General features: G+C 28.0%; 1 protein-coding gene across 1 annotated transcript in view; it reads left to right on the top strand.

Annotated features, from left to right (window-relative positions):
• Positions 1-20293, top strand: part of LOC123298555 (probable serine/threonine-protein kinase DDB_G0282963) — a 59103-nt gene that overhangs the window by 15046 nt on the left and 23764 nt on the right. Inside the window, exon 2 of the mRNA XM_044880587.1 lies at positions 11958-12264. Coding sequence (XP_044736522.1) covers positions 11958-12015 — 58 coding nt within the window. The 3' untranslated portion in view covers positions 12016-12264. The remainder of the gene's footprint in view (positions 1-11957; positions 12265-20293) is intronic.

Raw genomic sequence — 20293 nt, 5'->3', positions numbered from 1 at the left:
ATGCAAAATAATTGTATACAATCAATATATTATAATTATGGTGGGAGCGCATGTTTCTCTAATTTTTATTTTTAATAGATATGTTTAATGCATTGACTTGCGCTTCTACCAAATATCATACTATCTACAATAATAAGGCGATAGCTCAGAGGTTGTAACGATTGAACAGATTATTATTACGCTTTACAACTATTTCGGTTAAAACAGCTAATATTAAGCTTCTTATTATGTAAGGATATTGCAAATTATACAACAAATTTAAGATCTAATTTAATAATAATAATAATAATAAATTTCAGTTCTAATTTAATAATAATATTATTAACAATATTCATTATGTTAATATTAATATTTTAATTGAATAGCCAAAAAAATTTAAAATATCTCTGCATGCATTTTCCTTTTTCTAAACAAGTTCGTAATATTATCTATATCCTAATAATATACTAATTGTAGGTAGGTACCCTACTGTTAAAATTTTGTCGGAAATTTTATAATAGAGAGTAAATAAAAAGTAAGAGCTATTAATTTAGACAAAATTAATTACATGATTGTAAATTTCCTTCTGCAATAGGTGGATAAAAACACACACTATATTCTAAAAGAAAATTTTCGTTAATTTCCTCGTGAAATATGGTAATCATGTGGTAATGTTTCAAACAAATGAATTAAAAACTATTGAAAATGTTTAATGGCTTCAAATTTCGTGAAGATTAGCAAATTGGTAAAAACGTTTTGTAGCTGAAATATCCCAAATGGAAATTAAGGTAGCTTTGGCGTACAGCCACTTTTCTTAAGACGATTTTATACACATCTTTCAACAGCGTGAAATCATTATTTGATTGACGTGAAACCTTTAAATTTTTTTAAGACTCCTCTTAAATATTAATTGGTGGAAAAAAGATATTTATAAAGAAAAGCAGTTTTCTAGATAAGAATGGTTGAAGTTACAACTGAATTTCAAGCTCTGCAATTATACCCTTTACTCTATCGATTTGCAATTTGGATATGTTATAGGTACTTTTTTGTATTCCACTATACCTGGATGTGAACAGTGAAAATTTGGAAAATTAAAAGTATTTTCGAAAAATAAAAGTAACCAGGGCAAGTAGAATGTGAGTACCTATAACATATCCAAATTTTAAATCGATAAAGGGAAAAACCGCAGTGCTTGAAATTCAAACATGACTTTAATCATTCTTATCTGGAAAACCGCTTTTCTTTAGAAATATTCTCTTCCAATAATGAATATGTAAGAGGATGAAAATTAGAAAGTTTCACCAAATAATGATTGTAATAACGAACATCTTAAGAATATAGTGTTAGGCTCGACGTATTTAATTTTTCAAAAAATATATAAAATTTTTCAATCGATTATGAAGCGAGATATTTATAATTAATCAATATTGACACAATAATAATAGTACCATTGTTAACAGTGTCGTACACGGTTAGCCGTGTGGTCCTAACCACAAAAAAGTATTAAAATCGTAGTCAACTTCTTATATGGCCACACAGTGTCTTTTACACTTTTTATATACATCGTTTCTCTCTCTGCAAGTCTTTGTGTGGATAAATATCCTTTCAATCATCTCATTAAAAACTTTACACATTATGACAAAAACCATATTCAATAAAATAATTTGAATAAAATTATTCATAACACGTTTAAATAAACTTTAGCACGTTTTAAAAGATGTCTCGTAAACAAAATTTCAGAAAGATATCTTTCATCTTTGTAAATTATTTCTATATACTAATAAAATACCTTCTACAAATATAAGTGAATAAATTATGCACATATATTGGACCTTGATCCCATATCGAAGCCAAATTTATATGGTTCTTTTTGTTTGTCATTTGGAGGATTTATAAAGATAAGATTGATAATAGATAAAAAAAAAAGATTAAAAATTGTGGCTCGAGTGCAAATTTTATTCTTTGAACACAAAATATACAGAAATATGATAGGAAGTTTGCAACTTTCAAAAGTGTTTGAACATTTGCAAACTGTCTACCATTTGTTCCTGTCCACGACTTTATTCCTTCCCCATCTCTATCTCTATATATTATAAATGTGAAATTAAGGATGTTTGTTTGTTTGTTTGCTTGTTTGTTATGCTTTCACGCGAAAACTAGCGAATGGATTTGAATGAAACTTTACAACAATATATCTCATACATCAGAATAACACATGAGCTATAATTTATTAAGATATATTATATATTAAGATATATATTTTACACCATAAATTAAAGATTTCTCTAAAAATTTATGAAATTAAATTTCAAACAATTCATAGCCTTCTTTTCTGATATACTCAATGAATTATGACTATTTTACAATTAAAAAAATTGAAAATTGTGTAAATATTTTACCTTATAAAGCAATTTCTTCGAGTGTTATGGAAGGAGAATAAGTGAGATCAAGAGAGATGGAGCCTATAAAGCGGTGGTTTTTGCTTTTAAGCCCAGTGAAGCAGGCGGGTATCAAGCTAGTTTTGACATAAATAGTAGGCAGAAAAAACATGCAAAAACACGAAAACTGAAACAGGAAAATAGAAAAATTTGTTTTCCATAAGTTCGATTCACGTGTCACGAATAAATCCTCATTTTTCTTACAAAACTTACCATTATCAGTCTTCCAAATAGCAGAATGATTCATAGAAATTTGGTTTCATCATAGGCTCACGGTCTCTATATACAAAAGTGTGGTGTAGGGCTTTGTATATTTGCATATAAAGAAGGAAGTTTCAATCTTCACCTTAACTATATGTACTTAAAATTATATTTACGTTAATTTGTTTATTTGTATTCAAGGTTTGCACACGCAGAAATTTACTATGACAGATAACAAATCGTCAATGTGGTAAACAAACTTTATTTTTACACCCTCATATTTCAACGATTATATCTACAGCTACCAACTTTTAAAAGCAAGAAACCATTAAGAAAAAAATTAAAATTATTGTTTGCATTACGAATTTTGTACTTTTTACAGTGTTTCCTTCCCCATTTCATGCTTCCGTATGCAAATAGTGATTTTGGTTTTTGGTTATAAAAAAATATTCTAGGCAAGTTTCTCCAATAATTTTTGTCGATATCTCTAGCCACCTCTGACGCCAAACAAAAAAAAGAGAATCGACCCTATTTGCCAATATGTGGTAGGCTGAGTTTAAAGTTCAGATTTCGGTTAAGTATCTTAAAAAATGTGGCGCATTACCCTGTAAATTTCAAATCGATATTGCTATAAATATCGAAAATATGAGAGTGTCTACATCTTAAATGCGACACACTGTATTAACGGTATCCAAAAAAATTTTGATTGCATAAACTCGTATTCGTATTTTCAAAGAGTGAAAGAATATATTGATCAGTTAAAAATGATAATAATAGTTTTTTTTCAAATCAGTATCCGGTTAGCAAACAATATCCGGTAGTCGGATTGTACAACAATAGTACGCTTGCTGAAAAGTATAGTTTGAATTTAAAATTACAACACCAAAGAATTCCAATGGTTGATAAGAAACACATTATGTAAGCCTTATAATTTAAGCGTAAGTGATTAGCAATTATTTACGTATAGTCCTGTAATTCTGACGAAACCAAGAACCGCTTGTGCACCAATACCAGAACAAAATGGAAAACAAATTAAATTTATTAAATTTTAAAAGTGGCCGATGAAGTTAAAATAAATATGAATTAATTAGGTGATTTTAGGTACATGTATTCCAGTATTTTGTTTCCACCATGAATATTTCTACGTGTTTAATTAAAGTACCTGGATGACCGAGCTTTGCACGTTGTTTATTTTAAATGAAAAATATTAATTTTTCGCCCCCTAAATCCCCTGCATACTAAATGTCATGAAAATCATTAATTGTGGAGAGCTTTACTTTGTGGAACTCCATAAAAGTGGACTAATCAAAGTAAATTGGAAATTTTATTTCTTATCCTAGTCATGAAAATCGTTGGACGTTTCCGAGATTAAAGTTTCCGAGAGAAAACGACATTTTCTTAAAATGAAATCTATCTAGATCGATTTTTCCCCAACTTCCTGCGTATAAGATTTAATATACTGATATATGATTTAATTATATTCAGAGAACAGAAAAGAGAGTTTTTAATTTATATTTATCGAATTTCATATAATTACAAAGCTTCTTCGTTGAAATTTAATCTATAATTTTTCTTTCATAATTTGTTTACCAAATGGAAGTTTTAGTATCGTTAACTCATACTGAACAATTCGTGTATCATATTCTAAAATAAACAAAAACAAAAAAATTGATTAAAACAATTCAATTATTATGGATTATAAGTAATTAATTGTAAAATGCTTGTCAAATCAATTAAAATTGCTATAAATATTATACAAAAATTTTATATTTTTTATTATTTTAAAATGAAAAAAATATAATAATGGTTCAATTACAAAATTAGTGGAATTTTTCATTAAATATCAATTTTCTCTGTGTTTCATAATCATAATTTTAACATTGTGAAGGTTAAAAAATTTATTTTATCACAATCAATTAGGTAAACTTTTAATCAATAATATTAATTGTAAAAATAATATTTTATGGTTTTTAATTGATATTTCAAATAATTTTTTATTTTCATCAACCAATTTTCCCTCCGTAATTGGTTATTCAGAAATTTTCATATAAAAAAACGTGGCCTGGAACTAAACAAAAATATTTATAAACAATCAAATTTTGAAATATCAAAAATTATCATCAAGTGATTTAAGTATATACCAGTAATCACAAATTCCGCCGATTTTCCTGAAGACGCTCCCTTAAAAGAAAATTCCTGTATGTTTTTCTAACAGACATCTACTACTCTAACCGGTCAATTTCCCATTATAATTTGAAAAGGTAACAAAAGATTCTTTTTAATGAACGGTTTTATATAACTTAAACAAAAATCACTCAGTACGAAAAAAATGAATGAAAACCGGAAATATTCTCATTGAAACATCAACTTTTATGGCCTTTGAAAAGAAGAATCTGTTGAGGAAATAAAGTGATTCTTTGGATAAGTTTTATAAGGCGCAATAAACTTAAATGTATTTTATACATATCATACAGCGTAGAGGTAGACGTAGATATGTTAAATGTTTTGAATGAATTATTCAAGGTGTTCTTTGTAATGAATAAACATGTCTATAGTAAAAATATAAAAAGTTAACATTTTAATTCAATAATATTTAGTGTTGACCATAATATCAAGATTATGAGGCCGCTATTTTTTGTACATTCCGAACAATAAACAAACAAAAAATAATAATAATAAGCCATGGTAACTAAGAAATTGGCAGGGAAGAAACTGAAATGTAATATCAAGTGATTCGATTGTAGAGCATACAAAGTGCTTGTAATCATTGTTTTTTAGTTCGTACCGCAAAAATTTTTTAACTTTAAAATTATCTCTCTTTGTTATTAATTTCTGTTGAATCTACTTGAAAAACTACACGAAAAAAAGTTTAAAAAATGATTTTGTCTTTTTATAAAGAAAAATTTTCTAATATAAACTGGACTAAACTTTTAATATCTTATAACTTTCGATTTAAAGTTTTTTAACATAATAATAATAATAATAATAATAATGAGGTTTAACCTCCGTTTTTAAGAAATCTATCTCTAACAGAGGCCACTCACGTCATTATTTTTTTTTTAATTTATTTATTTTACTTTAAACTACATTTAATATACATTTAATATTTATGATATGGGTAGAGTCGGTTACTTCGTTCTTATCTAATCGACGAGAGTATGATATGATTTTACCGCCCCATTAATTATAATTGCTCACACTGCCGCTGCCTGGAGTCGAACCCGCAACTTTCTAGTCAGTAGCCGAACGTTTTGAAGACAATTTAATTTGCACGACCACTGTGACGGTTCAAATTTTTTTTAACATGCCCTCTTAAGCTAACAATTTTTGTTTGAAACATTCTTTTACGAGACCCTTCGGAACTTTTGAAACATGCTGTAAATACCAAAGTTATGGCAAAGTGCTTCCTGGGGAATAACACTAGCATATTATTGATTATATGATTATCTTCGTTATACAAGAGGCACATACACAATATTTGTTGTTGATATTTTCGTCATGTAACTAACTATGTATGTAATATTTATGTTACAGTCAAAAACCAAAAACTAGTCAGAATTGGTACTGACTGAAAAAAAAAAAACAGATAATATCAGCCAAAGTTGATATTGACTAGAAAAATCAGTGAAATTCGATATTGACTGACGAAATGACTAAGAATATTAACTTTTGGTTACCAAATTATTCTAGACGAAAAGTGATCAAATTAATTCATACATTTAAAACTAAAAGTAGCTATAAAATAAATTCTTTAATCAAACAAGTACTTGACTTCTAAAATTATTACTCTATATTTACAGAAAATTATCTTGTAAATAAAAAAAGTAAGCGCTACATTTATAATGGACCAAGGTACGAAAGAAATATAGTTCCTATCGGGTGTCCTACGACACCTCTCATTTTTTTTTTTTACAAAAAAATGTATATATTTTTTATCCAATCAGGTTAAAACGTCCCTTCTTTAGACAAAATAAATTTAAACTATCCTTAGTTTCCTTAACTTTAATTTAGTTCCGAAATGGTTTGAAATTACAGGCTTTTTGTAAAAGCAACAAAAATATAATTATATATATAACTAGCTGTTACCCGCCCGCTTTGCGTGGCGTAAAATATACCCGCTTTGCTGGGCAACATCCCCACTTGCATCCCTCCCTCCACATTTCCTTGCGTTGGATAACAGTTTTGTAATGTACACGTCATGCTCTTTTATTTGATACCCCACTTAGGTATATTTGTAAATATTCGATATTTCCTTCCCACTTTCTCGCTACAACTTTCTACCCTCCGAAGGTAAAAAAAATTTCTAAATGTAATTTAAAACATTCTGATCAAGTTTTGAACTATTAAAAGCCATAATTTAAAAATATGAATTTTTTAGTCATGAACACCCCCGCAACCCCTCTTGTGGGTGGAATTTCGTAAAATCCGTTCTTAGCTGACCTCTACTTGGCAAAAGAAATATTCCTGCCAAATTTCAAGTCTCTAGGTCTTATAGTTCCAGAGATATCGTGATGAGTGACTATCTATCTATATCTATAGAAAGTCTCCTATATATATAAGATAATTATAGATATTTTCGCCTTAAATAATTTGACAAAAAAAGTAAGTGTTCTAAATCACTTTTAACCAACATTTATTAGTCAAAATTTATTTTGAATGAAACCTCCTACAATCAATGTCGATATAGACTGAAGCATTCAGTCACTATCGATTCTGACTGGTTATGGGTTTTGTTTGAAACATATACAAACATTAAACATATCTAATTCAATATAATGTCGAGTCATTTTATATTATCTTTTCCTTCCTACAGTTTACTGAGCTTAATTAAATTTATAAGTAAAATCTAAAAGCACTGACGCCACGCTATAAATAAAATCAGAAATAAATATAAAAATATTTTTTAACACAACCGTTCTCATTCTTTCGATCTCACAAATGCATTTTAAGTAAAAATATTCTGGGATTCGAAAGGGATAGCTTTCGTGATATTTGCGGTAGTTCTTAAGAGGTATTAATAGGTGGTAATATAGTATAATATTTGTTCAACTTTGTCACTTTCTAAAAAAATTAAACCTATTTCCAAAGTATGTTTTTCATTCTTCTGGCTCTTATCCAGTTTTGAACACGTTTTGAATTTTAAATGATCTTGAAGATAAAGATCAAATTCGAAGATGCCATGAATCGCATGCAACTTCTTGTGAAGTATTTTGAGTCGTTTTTTTTTCGAAACTAAAAGTTTATGTTCTTATTTCAAAATATTTTGAGAAAATTAAAATGAAATAAATATTTTGCTTCAAACAAAATAAATATGTGTAAGTTGATTTATAATATTGTAATTTTATGATGTAATTGTAGATAATTTTAACGAGAATCTTGATTAAGCGTGTGAATTTTTTTTAAACAACATGCAATCGTAAACTATAAAATTTCTAGCATAATCATTCATTCTAAAGCTTATTTATTTACCAATATATATTAATTTCAAAACTATAACTTAAACAGAATGAAATACGATACAAATTTTGTTAGATTTTTTTGTCTACATGGTCATGTAGAGACCATATTGGATTATTTGCATCTTTTTACGGAAAACAGTTGAAGTTCTATCAAGTCTATTCCACCTTCTTCATGTGTTACACAGTTATTAAACATTCAAAAAAAATAATAATAAAATTAATTTAAAAAAAATTAATTGATGTAGTAACAAGAAATAAAAAATTGTATATGTTCCATTAAAAAAATTTAAATTGCATAATATTAGAAGAATGTCGATTAAATAAACAACCGATGATGAATCAGTAATATTAAAAACATACTCTTTTAATATTTAATTAATTAATCGTAAATATGGAGATTAGTTCAGAGTGAAACAACACTGATAAATCGAAAAATTGATATACACAAACTAAATTCATGGTACAATTATGATATCTATTTTTGTTTAATATCTTTTTTGCATTGAAGATTCAAATTATGTTTGCCGGGTGTAGAGTTTTGAAATTTCTTACTGAAAAAAGCGCCAGCATGGATCACCAAATTCTAAAACGGGTTTCATTTTTTACCCCCGAATTAAAAAAAGGAGTGTTATAAGTTTGATCGCTATGTGTGTGTGTCTGTCTGTGGCATTGTAGCGCCTAAACGGATGAACTGATTTTAATTTTTTTTTCCTTCGAAAGGCATTTTACGGAGAATGTTTTTAGCTATGTTTCAAGTGCAAGTTTCGGATTCCATACCCGAAAAATTTGTTTAGGGTATTTTAAATTTTGTAAATTTCACTTGTAACGATATTTTTTTTATCCAAGCACACTGAGTTTAATTAACAATTAAGCACCAAGTTTTGGAATTTATTTCATTGGCGTGTGCAAGATGAACGGCCTTGTTATTTTTGTATGTTTATTACAAAAACAATTATTTTCTTTGTAATATTTGATGTTTATTAAAATACAACATCGGGAATTTTATCTTTTAATTAGCAGTTCATATGTTTCCAATTAGTTAAATGATGATATTTCTGGTTTACATTAACTAGGTTTATAATCTGTGACAGATTTTAATTATTTTTAATTATAATATTAATTTTAAAATTGCAGCGAAAACCGTTTTTTTCGACATCGAAAGAACTTTTAATATCTACCATCAATATACTTGATAGCGTCAAAAAAATTTGCCTTGGATCTATTTGTATGAAAAGATTCTTTCGCTTTTTCAAGTCAAAATCAGGTCTATACGCCCCTTTCCAAAATACACTTCTATGGTAAATAAATAGAATCCAAATTGGATAGTGAGCTTGGACATTTTTCTGTCGTTATATTCGACTAAAAATCCGTATCGATGTTGTCATAAACGGTTTTGCTATGCATATTAATTATTGTGAATTTTCAAAAACATGTTATTGATCCTTTATTTTTAAATAATTGTTCTATATAAATATTTTTATGAAAATTATTCAATATTTAAAAACAATAATTGTACAAATATTTTCTACTAAATTATTTTAAAAGAAAATACCTGTTAAAATTCTACAAATATTCTATGTATCAATAAAAATATGAGAAACCTGACTTCATAACTACCGTATTGCTTATGTTCCGAAGGTAGATAAGATTAAAGCACAATAGCCCATCAAAGCTTTCCACGTTAATACCGACATTTCCAGCCATTGAAAGCCAAAGGCAGCCTTAGAAAATATATCAGCGTTGGGAAACGAGATATTACTCCCAAAAAGTAATGGCGAAGCTAAATATATCAATCGTCCACGTCACCTATGGCAAAACAACATCACTGTAGGAAGCTCACTTTTTAAATTACAACATCCCAGCCGACGCCTTTTCTTTCACAAAGACAATCTGCTTTCTTGAACACAAAGACAATCTGCGATATCATCATACTAGTACAGTAAAAGATGTTACAAAAATCGGCTTATAAAGGAAAATGAAAGAAACATTCTGCTAAGACCTCATAGAATGTGTTTCTTAGGTGTCAAATGTCATTAGTAACGCATGAGAAAGTTGCGCAAATATTGCTATTTGTATATAAACAATAAATTGTTAATTCAATGAAACGATCAATGTTAAAGTTCACTTAAAAAATTAGTAATCAGGCAAACTGGTATGGCGTATATGTTAAGTGTCTGACAAATAATCGAAAACTATTATACAACGTATGCGTAATTGTTTACGACTATATGCCCGCCCAATTTAAGATTTTCTAATTTGTCTAATCATAATCTTGAAATTTTTGTTTAAAGATTATGTGGAACAGCAATGGATTTATCAATTCATATGGATTTGACCTATGAATAGACATACTGCCAATTTGGGGCAAAAAAAAAAGCTTTAAAGTCGTAATTATTTGATACTTACAGGCATAATTATTTAATATTTACAAAACTAAATTTCATTCCCGAATTTATTGGTGTTTTCGAATTTTACAGTAAAAGGATCTCCGTTTTCACAACCTAAAACAAAATCATTTTGAGTAAAATTTTCACAAAAGAGAAGTACGTACAACGTGGATTTCGTTTGTAAATGCTAAAATAGAACCCTAATGTTTTCAAAATTCTGTTATTTTCTGCTTAAATAAGGAATCTGTTTTTTGATATTTTGCAACAAATTCCTAATCGTGGTGTGAGCTAATGAGGATAATTTTTTTATTACGTAAATATTGCGAATAATAACCCTCTCGCTATGAAATCTAAACACTTGAATATACATGTTTGAAGTTCAAATTTCTTATAAAATTATAGCTCACTTAACTCCTCATTTAACGCCAAGGAGTTAATTTAATTTAAATGAATTAGTTCGAAGAACAATAATTCAAATATATTTTGGCATTTTATTTAAAATCCAAGGAATGAAAAATAAATAACGACCTAACTTCGAAATAATTCCTGGAAAGCTGGATTTTGAAGTTCTAAGCAAAATCCCAAAAGTCCCCTTCGATCCGAATGGCGCTACAAAAGTTACCTGGGGTCACAGGTCACAAAATTCGATTTTTTGAGAATATTTCGTAATCGGCCGCTGTTATCGAAAAAATAGTGATTATCAAATATGTAGATCAGAAAATTGCTTATAAAAAATATACAATAATCATAGTTTCCTTCGTAAGACTAACGGTTTTTAAGAAAATTCGACTCAAAAAGTTGTAACGTCTGGTTGTTGAATATTTAAAATTAAACGCCAAATGAAAGTAGTATGAACTAGTTCCATTTCCATTAACCATTAGATTGCAAGAACACCCATCGATACAATCATTTATTCTTTAAAACCTGAAAAAAGCTTAAGCTTGCTCGTAAAGCTTAAGCTATATTTAATCTTTTTGTAATGTTTGTTTCGTAGATCCTGTTATTTCACAGATACTGTTAAGGAGTGCATACTGTACGTTTCAACTTTTTGAATCGAATTTTCTTACAAACCCTTAGTCTTACGAAAAAATTAATTTTGTATTTTATATAGATAATTTTCTGATCTTCAATGTGTTTCTATTATTTTTTCGGCAACAGTGACCGTTATCGAAATATTCGCGAAAAATCGTATTATGTGACCTTCGACTCTTGTACCGGCATTCGGAACGATGTTGACTCTAAGGATTTTGTTAAGAGTCACAAATAGAAGGTTCATGGAAAAAAGTCAGCTTTCCGGGAATTATTCCGAAGTGAAATGTCTTTATTCTCTGTATTTTTAAGGTTTTAATTGAAGGATAAATTAGATAAATATTGAATAATTTTCCACAAAAAATCATTAAAAAAATAAATGTGATTATTAATAAAATAATAATCTATTTTATTTATTGATTGTGTAAACAGACATTACATTACGTGTTGATATTTTCCGGCAGTCAAAAAAGTTATACGAGCCCATGGCGGTGGACAACGGTGACAGTGAATGGCGAATGAAGTTTCATTAAACAACAGCAGCAATCACAACAACAACAACACCCACGCATAATTCATCAGTGAACAATGAACAATAAATGTAAACAAGATTTTTTAGAAGAACAAGAACACCAACAACAATCAAATACAAATGATATTCAAGAATATTATTATTTGTACATACTTCAAACCGTTTGCGTTGCGTTGTGGTATGGTTGCTGTCAACAATCTTCTCTGTGTGGTAACCACATCATATCAACGAATCATATGGTCAGTACTGTACTATTTTAATAAACATTTATGTAAATCTTTTATTTTAAATCGTATTAAGGGCTTACACTTAAACACAAAAAAGAAAAATCGTTCTTTAAAAGTTGGTACTGTTTACTCACAGCTTCAGTGGGAAAACCGTAGTTTATAACAGCTAAAGTGAAATTGCGCATAATTGAATATTTCATGTTTAAAAAATTTATACAAGCCGTGGGTGGGGTGGGTCTGGTGCGCCCTTTCATGTTCACGAATAACTCCCCCGTATTATAAAGAGTTATAAACAAAAATAATAAAAATAAAAAACTCGACCGACTCGACGATGATACGGAATTCTTTTCAAATCAAATTGACGTCAATACGTTTCGATCGACTTATCAACGAAGTCGATACCATTTTTTTTTCGCACGATATCGATCAGGAAAAAATTACCACGATCGTACGTACACACGCACACACTCACATGACCCATGAAACCATGACCATGAAACGTAAAAATTTGTTGAAAATTTCGACACAAAAATCGATCGGAACTCGTGGAATCCTCACCTAACACACATCAATTGTTTGAATTCCTTTCGACAAATTTCTAGCCTATTTCAAAAATTCTCATTCACGTTTATTTCGAAAATTAACGATTTAACAATTTTTGGACGTAAATTTTTTAATATTTAAGGGAAAGGGAGACTGTTAAACAAAAGTCTTTGTAGATAAGATTTCCAGTCTTTTTTAAAATCTATTTCAAATTTTAAAATTTTTTTATTCATTATTTTAATTTTGTATTGATGGAAGTCGTAATCAAAATTGAAAGAAAACTCTTGAGTCATTATATTTCGAAGTAAATCTGAATGCAAATTATCGTAGACTAGAAATGTTCATGAGAGTATTCCAATAACTAATGTGAACTGCAATAGGATCAGAATTCCGACTCATTTTCGATACATTCTTATTACGCTTGTGTTCTCTTTTTATTCTTTAAATATTCCTAATATAATATAATGGATCAGAATTTCCTCGTTTCTTTTTTCAACGTACAAAGAAATTTTATGGAGAACAATATAAACTTACTTTTGAGACGTTGTATTATGATACTAACATTTTCCTCAATAAAACTTATTTTTCGCATTGCTTTTCAAGTGGCAAAATTATAAGTTTTTGAAGCTGTTCCGAGAGTTATTTTTCTTTTAAGATTTACGACGAACGCTATTGTAGTTCCAGTTGAACTTATCTACAATATTAATTAATAATTTATACAAAATTAATTTTTGCAAACTAGTAAAATTAAGCAAACAAATTTTTTCGATCTTAAGGATTAAGTGTAGCCCCTTAAGTTGTATTAACTTTATTCAGAAACTTATTTTTTTCTTATGTGGATAGTCGATAGTATACGATTATAGTGTACATGGTTTTACATATAAATGTGTATGTGTGTATGCATGTATGTGAGGATGTATTATTGAATACAAAGTTCTTTGATCTGATAGTACTTTTTTAAATTGAATTTAATTACTTTTATGTTTTTAATTTTATCAAGTTGTGGTACGTATGTACAGCTCAAATATTATAATGTTGAACTAACTAGAAACACAGAATGCAATAAAAGTAAAATAATTGTGTTTCCTATAAAAATTCAAAGATCTATATAAATTGTATATCTTTTCATGAAAACCATGGCTATAAAATAATAATAGAATAATAGAACTTGGTTTCAATTACGGAATCTAGTAGATTTCGAAAAAAAATTCTTACGAAAATTGGTCACTTAGATAAAGAACTTCATTAATAGTTATCCTTTTGTTATGACTATAGCGTAGCTCTGTATTTCTCTAAATTCTTAAAAGACTTAAAGGTGTAAATAAAAGAAATCTTCAATTAATGTCCTCCAAATTACACAACTTTGGTATAAATAGTTTCTTTGAAAAATCCTTTCTTGAAGAGCTTTTCCCAAGGATTGAATAAAATAGTCTATTACAAAACTACGTAATTTTTAGTTAATTAACCATTACGATGTTAAAGAGATTATCCACATAATAGTGTTTGAACTGTATCTGCATACCTTAAGTAAGTGAATACTTCATACATCAAGAGTTTATTTTAGGTATTTTTTTAATGCTTGTTGTAAATATTTAAAGATATTAAATAGATACACTTCGAGGAAGTAATAACTTTTTTTAAACGAAATCCCTTATATAGGGTGTTCCGTTTTCCATGTTATTTTTGAATATGGTGCCGATTTGGTTCTTTATACTAGAATGTTCTGTTTTTTGACATGTGAAAAGTAAAAACTTTTCGGTTAACCAAAGTGGCGATAGTTGTTATTTGAATGGTTTGGCAATAGATAAACTTCGATTTGATGGGGAAAGAATTCTTTGGAAATATTTAAAGGAAAATGTAATGATTCTCAATCCATTGAGATCTCAAACTAAATGTCATTGATACTATTCAAGAGATAAGTGTTGAAATGTGTCGAAAATTTATCAAAAATTTTAGTAAACAAGACAGTATGTACATAGATAGAATGTTTCGTCATTTTCGTTAACTGGGACGTTTTCATTTGTTAGTTGTTCACACTATTTGTATTTTAATACAAAACAACAAAATAGTGGCAGTTTTAAAAAATAATAGCGATAATATAACACCCTATAGAAATAATTTCTTACTCTCCAAAGAATTTTTAATTTTTCATAAATGCGTGGTGATACATTAATGTATTTCTGTATTAATATCCATTTAAAATAACTATCATATATCATTGTCAGTCTGATCAGTTGTCTTTAAACAAATAAATGTTATACTAAATAATTAAAATAATAAAAAATAATTTTATTATTAGTAAATGACTAGAATTTTTTTATTTGATCTCAAAATTTTTCGAACTTGCGTTCATTCTCAAGAGATTCAATTTCAATTTCAAGAATGAACGCAAGTTAGAAAAATTTTGAGATCAAATAAAAAAACTTGCAGTCATACACTACTAATAAAATTATTTTTTATTATTTTAATTTTTTATTATAATATAGTATGTAATACCAAAAACCTAATATAAATTCAATTAAATAAATGTTACTTATTATTATTATTGTTATCTTTAAATGGCTGAATAGATTGACATTCATGAACTTTGAACGTCAACCTTTAAATATACAATTTTGAAGGAGTCATTCAAGATGCCTACTAAGTAAAAGGATGAGGCAAAAAGGCATTTTTTTTTTATTGGAAATATCCTCCTCTGTAAGCAAAAACGAAATAGCGTTTGTTTAAATTGTTTATAATTTTTGTGTTATGTGCTGAAAAAACCTTCTGTCACAATTTCCTAGACCTTATTCCAAATCCAACGAGCTATCACACGTATTTTTGAACTTGTTAACCAGATTAATACTCCTATTAGATTCCATAAACAGGCACACAAAAATACCAGGGATCAAAAAAATACCAGGGAATAACAAAAAATAGAATAGCCATTAGACTTTCACAAAATTTGTCGGTTTATATAAACTAGTATTTTATTAGAAATGGGAGGTATAGAGTAAACGAAGGTTTAAGCGACAAGGTAAAATTTTAAACAAAGCTCTAGCCTCTACACAACTTATACAAATTATCGGTATAGAAACTTTGTTTTAAAAATAAATAAATTATAGAATTCAATTAAAGTTAGTCATAGTTTCGATATAAGGGCTGTTCTACACACCAGGGAAGAAATATAATATATGGAATACAACCTTTTTTAACCTTTGTTAAGTAAAACAGCTAAAATATTTTATAGTTTTATATTTATGGCCATTTAAAAGATATCAATTGACAGGTAGCTCAAGAGTGAATGGACTTCAGAATTGGGTGAAGGAAGAACTCTATGTATTAATCTAGATTAATTCTAGATTAATAATTCAACTCTAAGTATTCTATGTATTAATCTAGATTATAAACTATCTTTTTGCCAAATTTCATCACTATCCATTCAGCCTTTTCAGCATTATTAACTTAACACACACAAACAATACTTAAATATAAACTTCTTGCGATTTCGAGAGTTCATACAATCATTCACCGAACATTCTAATCAAAATTAAGCAGAACTATACCTTTATGTAAACAAAGTGCTAAGATTACCGACATTAGATTTTACAAGTAAATATCACATCAGAATCCTGAGAACTTGGCTGATTACGACACGATTTCCTCCACTGACTTGGTCAGGCTGACTAAGCAACACTCGCGCTGAAAAAATAGGAGGTATAATTCTCTCTTTCATTTGTACAACTGACTCAGCTCAACGACAATGCATGCCTCAACCACTGAACCACAGTGCATAAGATAACTTAATATTTGCTTGACATACATTGAACAGAATCCTGATACGGATTTCTGAAGGATTTTTTAATAATTTCTCTAGAATCCTGAGAATTTGGAACTTTGAATGATAATTACGTCAAGAAAATAATTTTAGTTCTAAATTATTTTTAGTTACCAACTATAAAAAGGTGAAAATACCAGTATTTACTACAAAAAAAAATAGCTTGTAATACATTTTCCATGGTATTTTAGCTGAGACGGCGAAAATTCCATTAGTTTGTAGAACTACCCATATTAAACTACATAATATGATTCACATAGATGTTATAGTAGTCTAGACGGATATTCTCAATTATTCTACTCCAAAAATTATTGATGTCATGGTCAAATAAACAGAAATAAATAAAACGTAAGCTTATTAAAAATTTTTGTTTAATGTACCGAAAGGTATAAGTAATGTTATAATTTACTTAGGTACTATGAATATGATAAGAAGCTTAAAAGACGGCATAAATATGAGTGAACACATAAAATTTACATATTAATTAAGAATAAATATAAGATGTTAAATTGTAAACTAAGGTAACCCAAACTTAAGTATTATTTTTCAAAGATATTTTTATCATTAGATAACTGATTTCAAGTAGCAAAAATATGTAATTTAGCTAAAAGGTAAGCGTTTACCTTAGATCAAAATATTTCACATGTTCTACAGTTTTGGCAAAATCATAAGGACTTTGAATCGTTCTTAATTACTTTTCAGTGTTGTTTCAGAAACAAGTAAAATTTACAAAATTTTAAAAACCCCCGACAAATTTTTCGGGTACGGAACCCTAAACTGGCACTTGAAACATATATAAGAACACTCTCCATTACATTACCTTTTTCCTTTAAGCATTTTGAAGATTGTCGTCAACTTTTTTATTCCTTTCGGGTACGGAACCCTAAACTCGCACTTCAACACTCCCCGTTAAATTACCTTTCAAACAAAATCAAAAAAATTAAAATCGGTTCATACGTTTAGGCGCTACGATGCCACAGACAGGCACACATAGCGGTCAAACTTATTTTTAGTTCGGGGTTAAAAATAATCCAATCATAGCAAAACATAAACTAAGAAATACATTCTCCATGACAATTAGTGACAATTAGCCCAAACAAAATAAATGCAAAAATAAATGATTTATTGACGAATAATTTGACTATAATTGAATTGGATTGGGTTGAGTTGGGTTCCAAATTTTACGTCTCATCAAAAAATATTATTCACAACATTCAAGGGAAAGAAACTAAAAATCAATAGGCCTCTTAAAGGTGAGTAAACATGTGTCAAATAATTATAGCAAGTATATTAATTCTACTAGGGGAGAGTTGACCATATAAAACCGTCATTAATATCGTAACACTTTTCTGATTTTTCGTAGCAAAAATAAACATTTTTAAATGGCTAAATTTCGAACAATTATATAACTTTGTGAAATTTGCCTTGCTCTCTATATAAGTGTAAAGCATTTAACTTGCAGTGTTTTGAAACTATCGCAGAGTTTCGGATTAAAAAAAAATTAGTTTTAACATAATGCAAAAACAGCCTTATTTGGGTGAAAGTTATTTCTATTTAAATTAATTTTAAGTAATACGAATTTTAGGTTAAATTATCGTATGAAAATAAGTTAAATAGTTCCAAAATTTGAAAATCTAACTCTAAAGCCATGATAATTGCATATATATTTCGAAATACCTCATCAAAATATTGTTCAATCTAATATATTTTATTTCTATATTAATTAATTAATGTATTTGTTAAAACCAAAGGCACTTACCTATATCAAAATGATTTATATCTGGATTCACTGTTTATTTAAATGGTATAAAAAGTTTCTAAAAGTAATATTGTACAGAGTATTCTACCAAAATTATAATGCCTATATAATTAATTATACATTATATAGGCTCGACTGAATGCAATTTTAGATTAAATCTTATTATCAAGTTACGCTACCTTTCCCTGATTAAAAAGGAAATTGAAAAATTTCACCCAATTTCTGGAACAGCTCACTTGACACGAGAATAAAATATATTGTTACATTTATTGGTAGCAAATCAATATTTATGTCTTGAAACTACCTTCTGCTATCTGTCTCAAGGAAGTTCATGTAAACTAAAAAAGTTTTCGACTAAAAAATTAATTTTAATCAAAGAAAAGCTTTCAAATTTTCAAATATTTTCTACCTATTCGAATTTATGAATTACAATGAGCTTTTGATTGAACCACTTGATGAATTTATTCAATCAAACTTATTTTTCGAGTTGCGGGAATAAGTAAAAAAACATCCTGTATAAAAATATAAATTATAAATATTTTGATAGCGATGACATATCTGACGTTTAATATCAAAAAAGGTATTTGAGAAATGAATTACAAGAAACCCTATTATTTGAATGAATGATATTTTCGGGTTTTGTCACATCTCTTTATTTGTAAATAAAATTTTGTTTGAATCTGTTTTTATGACATTTGTTTATATTATCTGATGATAGAAATATGTATTTTTATTATAGTTTTTTAATGAGAAAATGAATCATTGAAATGAATCAATCAAAATTCTTAATTGGTTTTTGGTATTATTACGGTGGATAAATAGTGTCAGTGAAGAAACACATCAGCATATATTAATGTCATTTATAAACACACCCCTAGAAATTGGCGATGAGTTGCTTAGTTATGCTTAGTCTTCAAACTTTTTCCTCTACAAAAATTAATGATATAAATTTTTCGGTTAAATCTTACTTGGCTTCCATAAAACGGGATGTCCTCAGTCCAACAACTTGAAAATTGTGAAATTTATGAAAAAACAACGAACAATTATGTTCAAAAAGGATAACAACAGAACACGGATAAATAATACCCGCCCTTTTCTAGAAATTTCGTTGGCGAGAAGTTGTTAGGCTGAGTATAATTAAGCGACACGTCAATTTCTACATGTGGGCTTATAAAACATATTAAATGCTGCTGGGCACCGAGACTAAAACCGATTCGGATATATATCTATAAACATAAAAATAATTGAATATAATATTTACAAGATGGTTTCCAAAATATCTCCAAAAGTTTTGGTATGTATGACTATTATTCTGTTTTCGGTTCAAACAACGAACATTAAAAAAGACAAATAAAAGATATATAATTTTACTTGAATATTGTTGAAAAGAGGGATGAAAACATTTGCCAATCTTTTCACAAGGATGAAAAACAGTTATCAAACTTTCTCAAAAAAAAAACAATAACATATTTTGATACTGGAATATTTGATAGGTTTAAATAAAAGTTTAAGCCAAAGAAAATCTAACTTTTCTAAGTAGAAATTGTTGTAATTATTCAAATTAATTTTTGCTCCAAACCTATTTAATATTTTTACAAAATCAATTCAACCCAAACAAAATTACTGTTTTAAAATTTATTGAGATATTTTACAAATAAATCTTTCGTTTCATCTTTTAACAAATATAATTTATAGAAAGGTACTGTTTAATAAAATTTATTTGGTGATAATAAACCTTTGGTGATAATCATACTTTTAAAAAAATCATTAAATCATTCAGTCTGACGCACCTTTTAAAGTCATATTTTAAAGATATAATACATCCGACAATAATTATTTGTGGTTCCATTAAAAATCCATTAACCAATCAGTTTTATAGAAAGTTTAATATAAAAAAAAATATTTTTTTTGTTCCCGATATA

Source organism: Chrysoperla carnea, chromosome 4 (genome assembly GCF_905475395.1).
Source record: "Chrysoperla carnea chromosome 4, inChrCarn1.1, whole genome shotgun sequence".
NCBI classification, from domain to species: Eukaryota; Metazoa; Arthropoda; class Insecta; order Neuroptera; family Chrysopidae; genus Chrysoperla; species Chrysoperla carnea.
The sequence above is the reverse complement of the archived record's forward strand: the minus strand, read 5'-3'. Positions and strand labels throughout refer to the sequence as shown.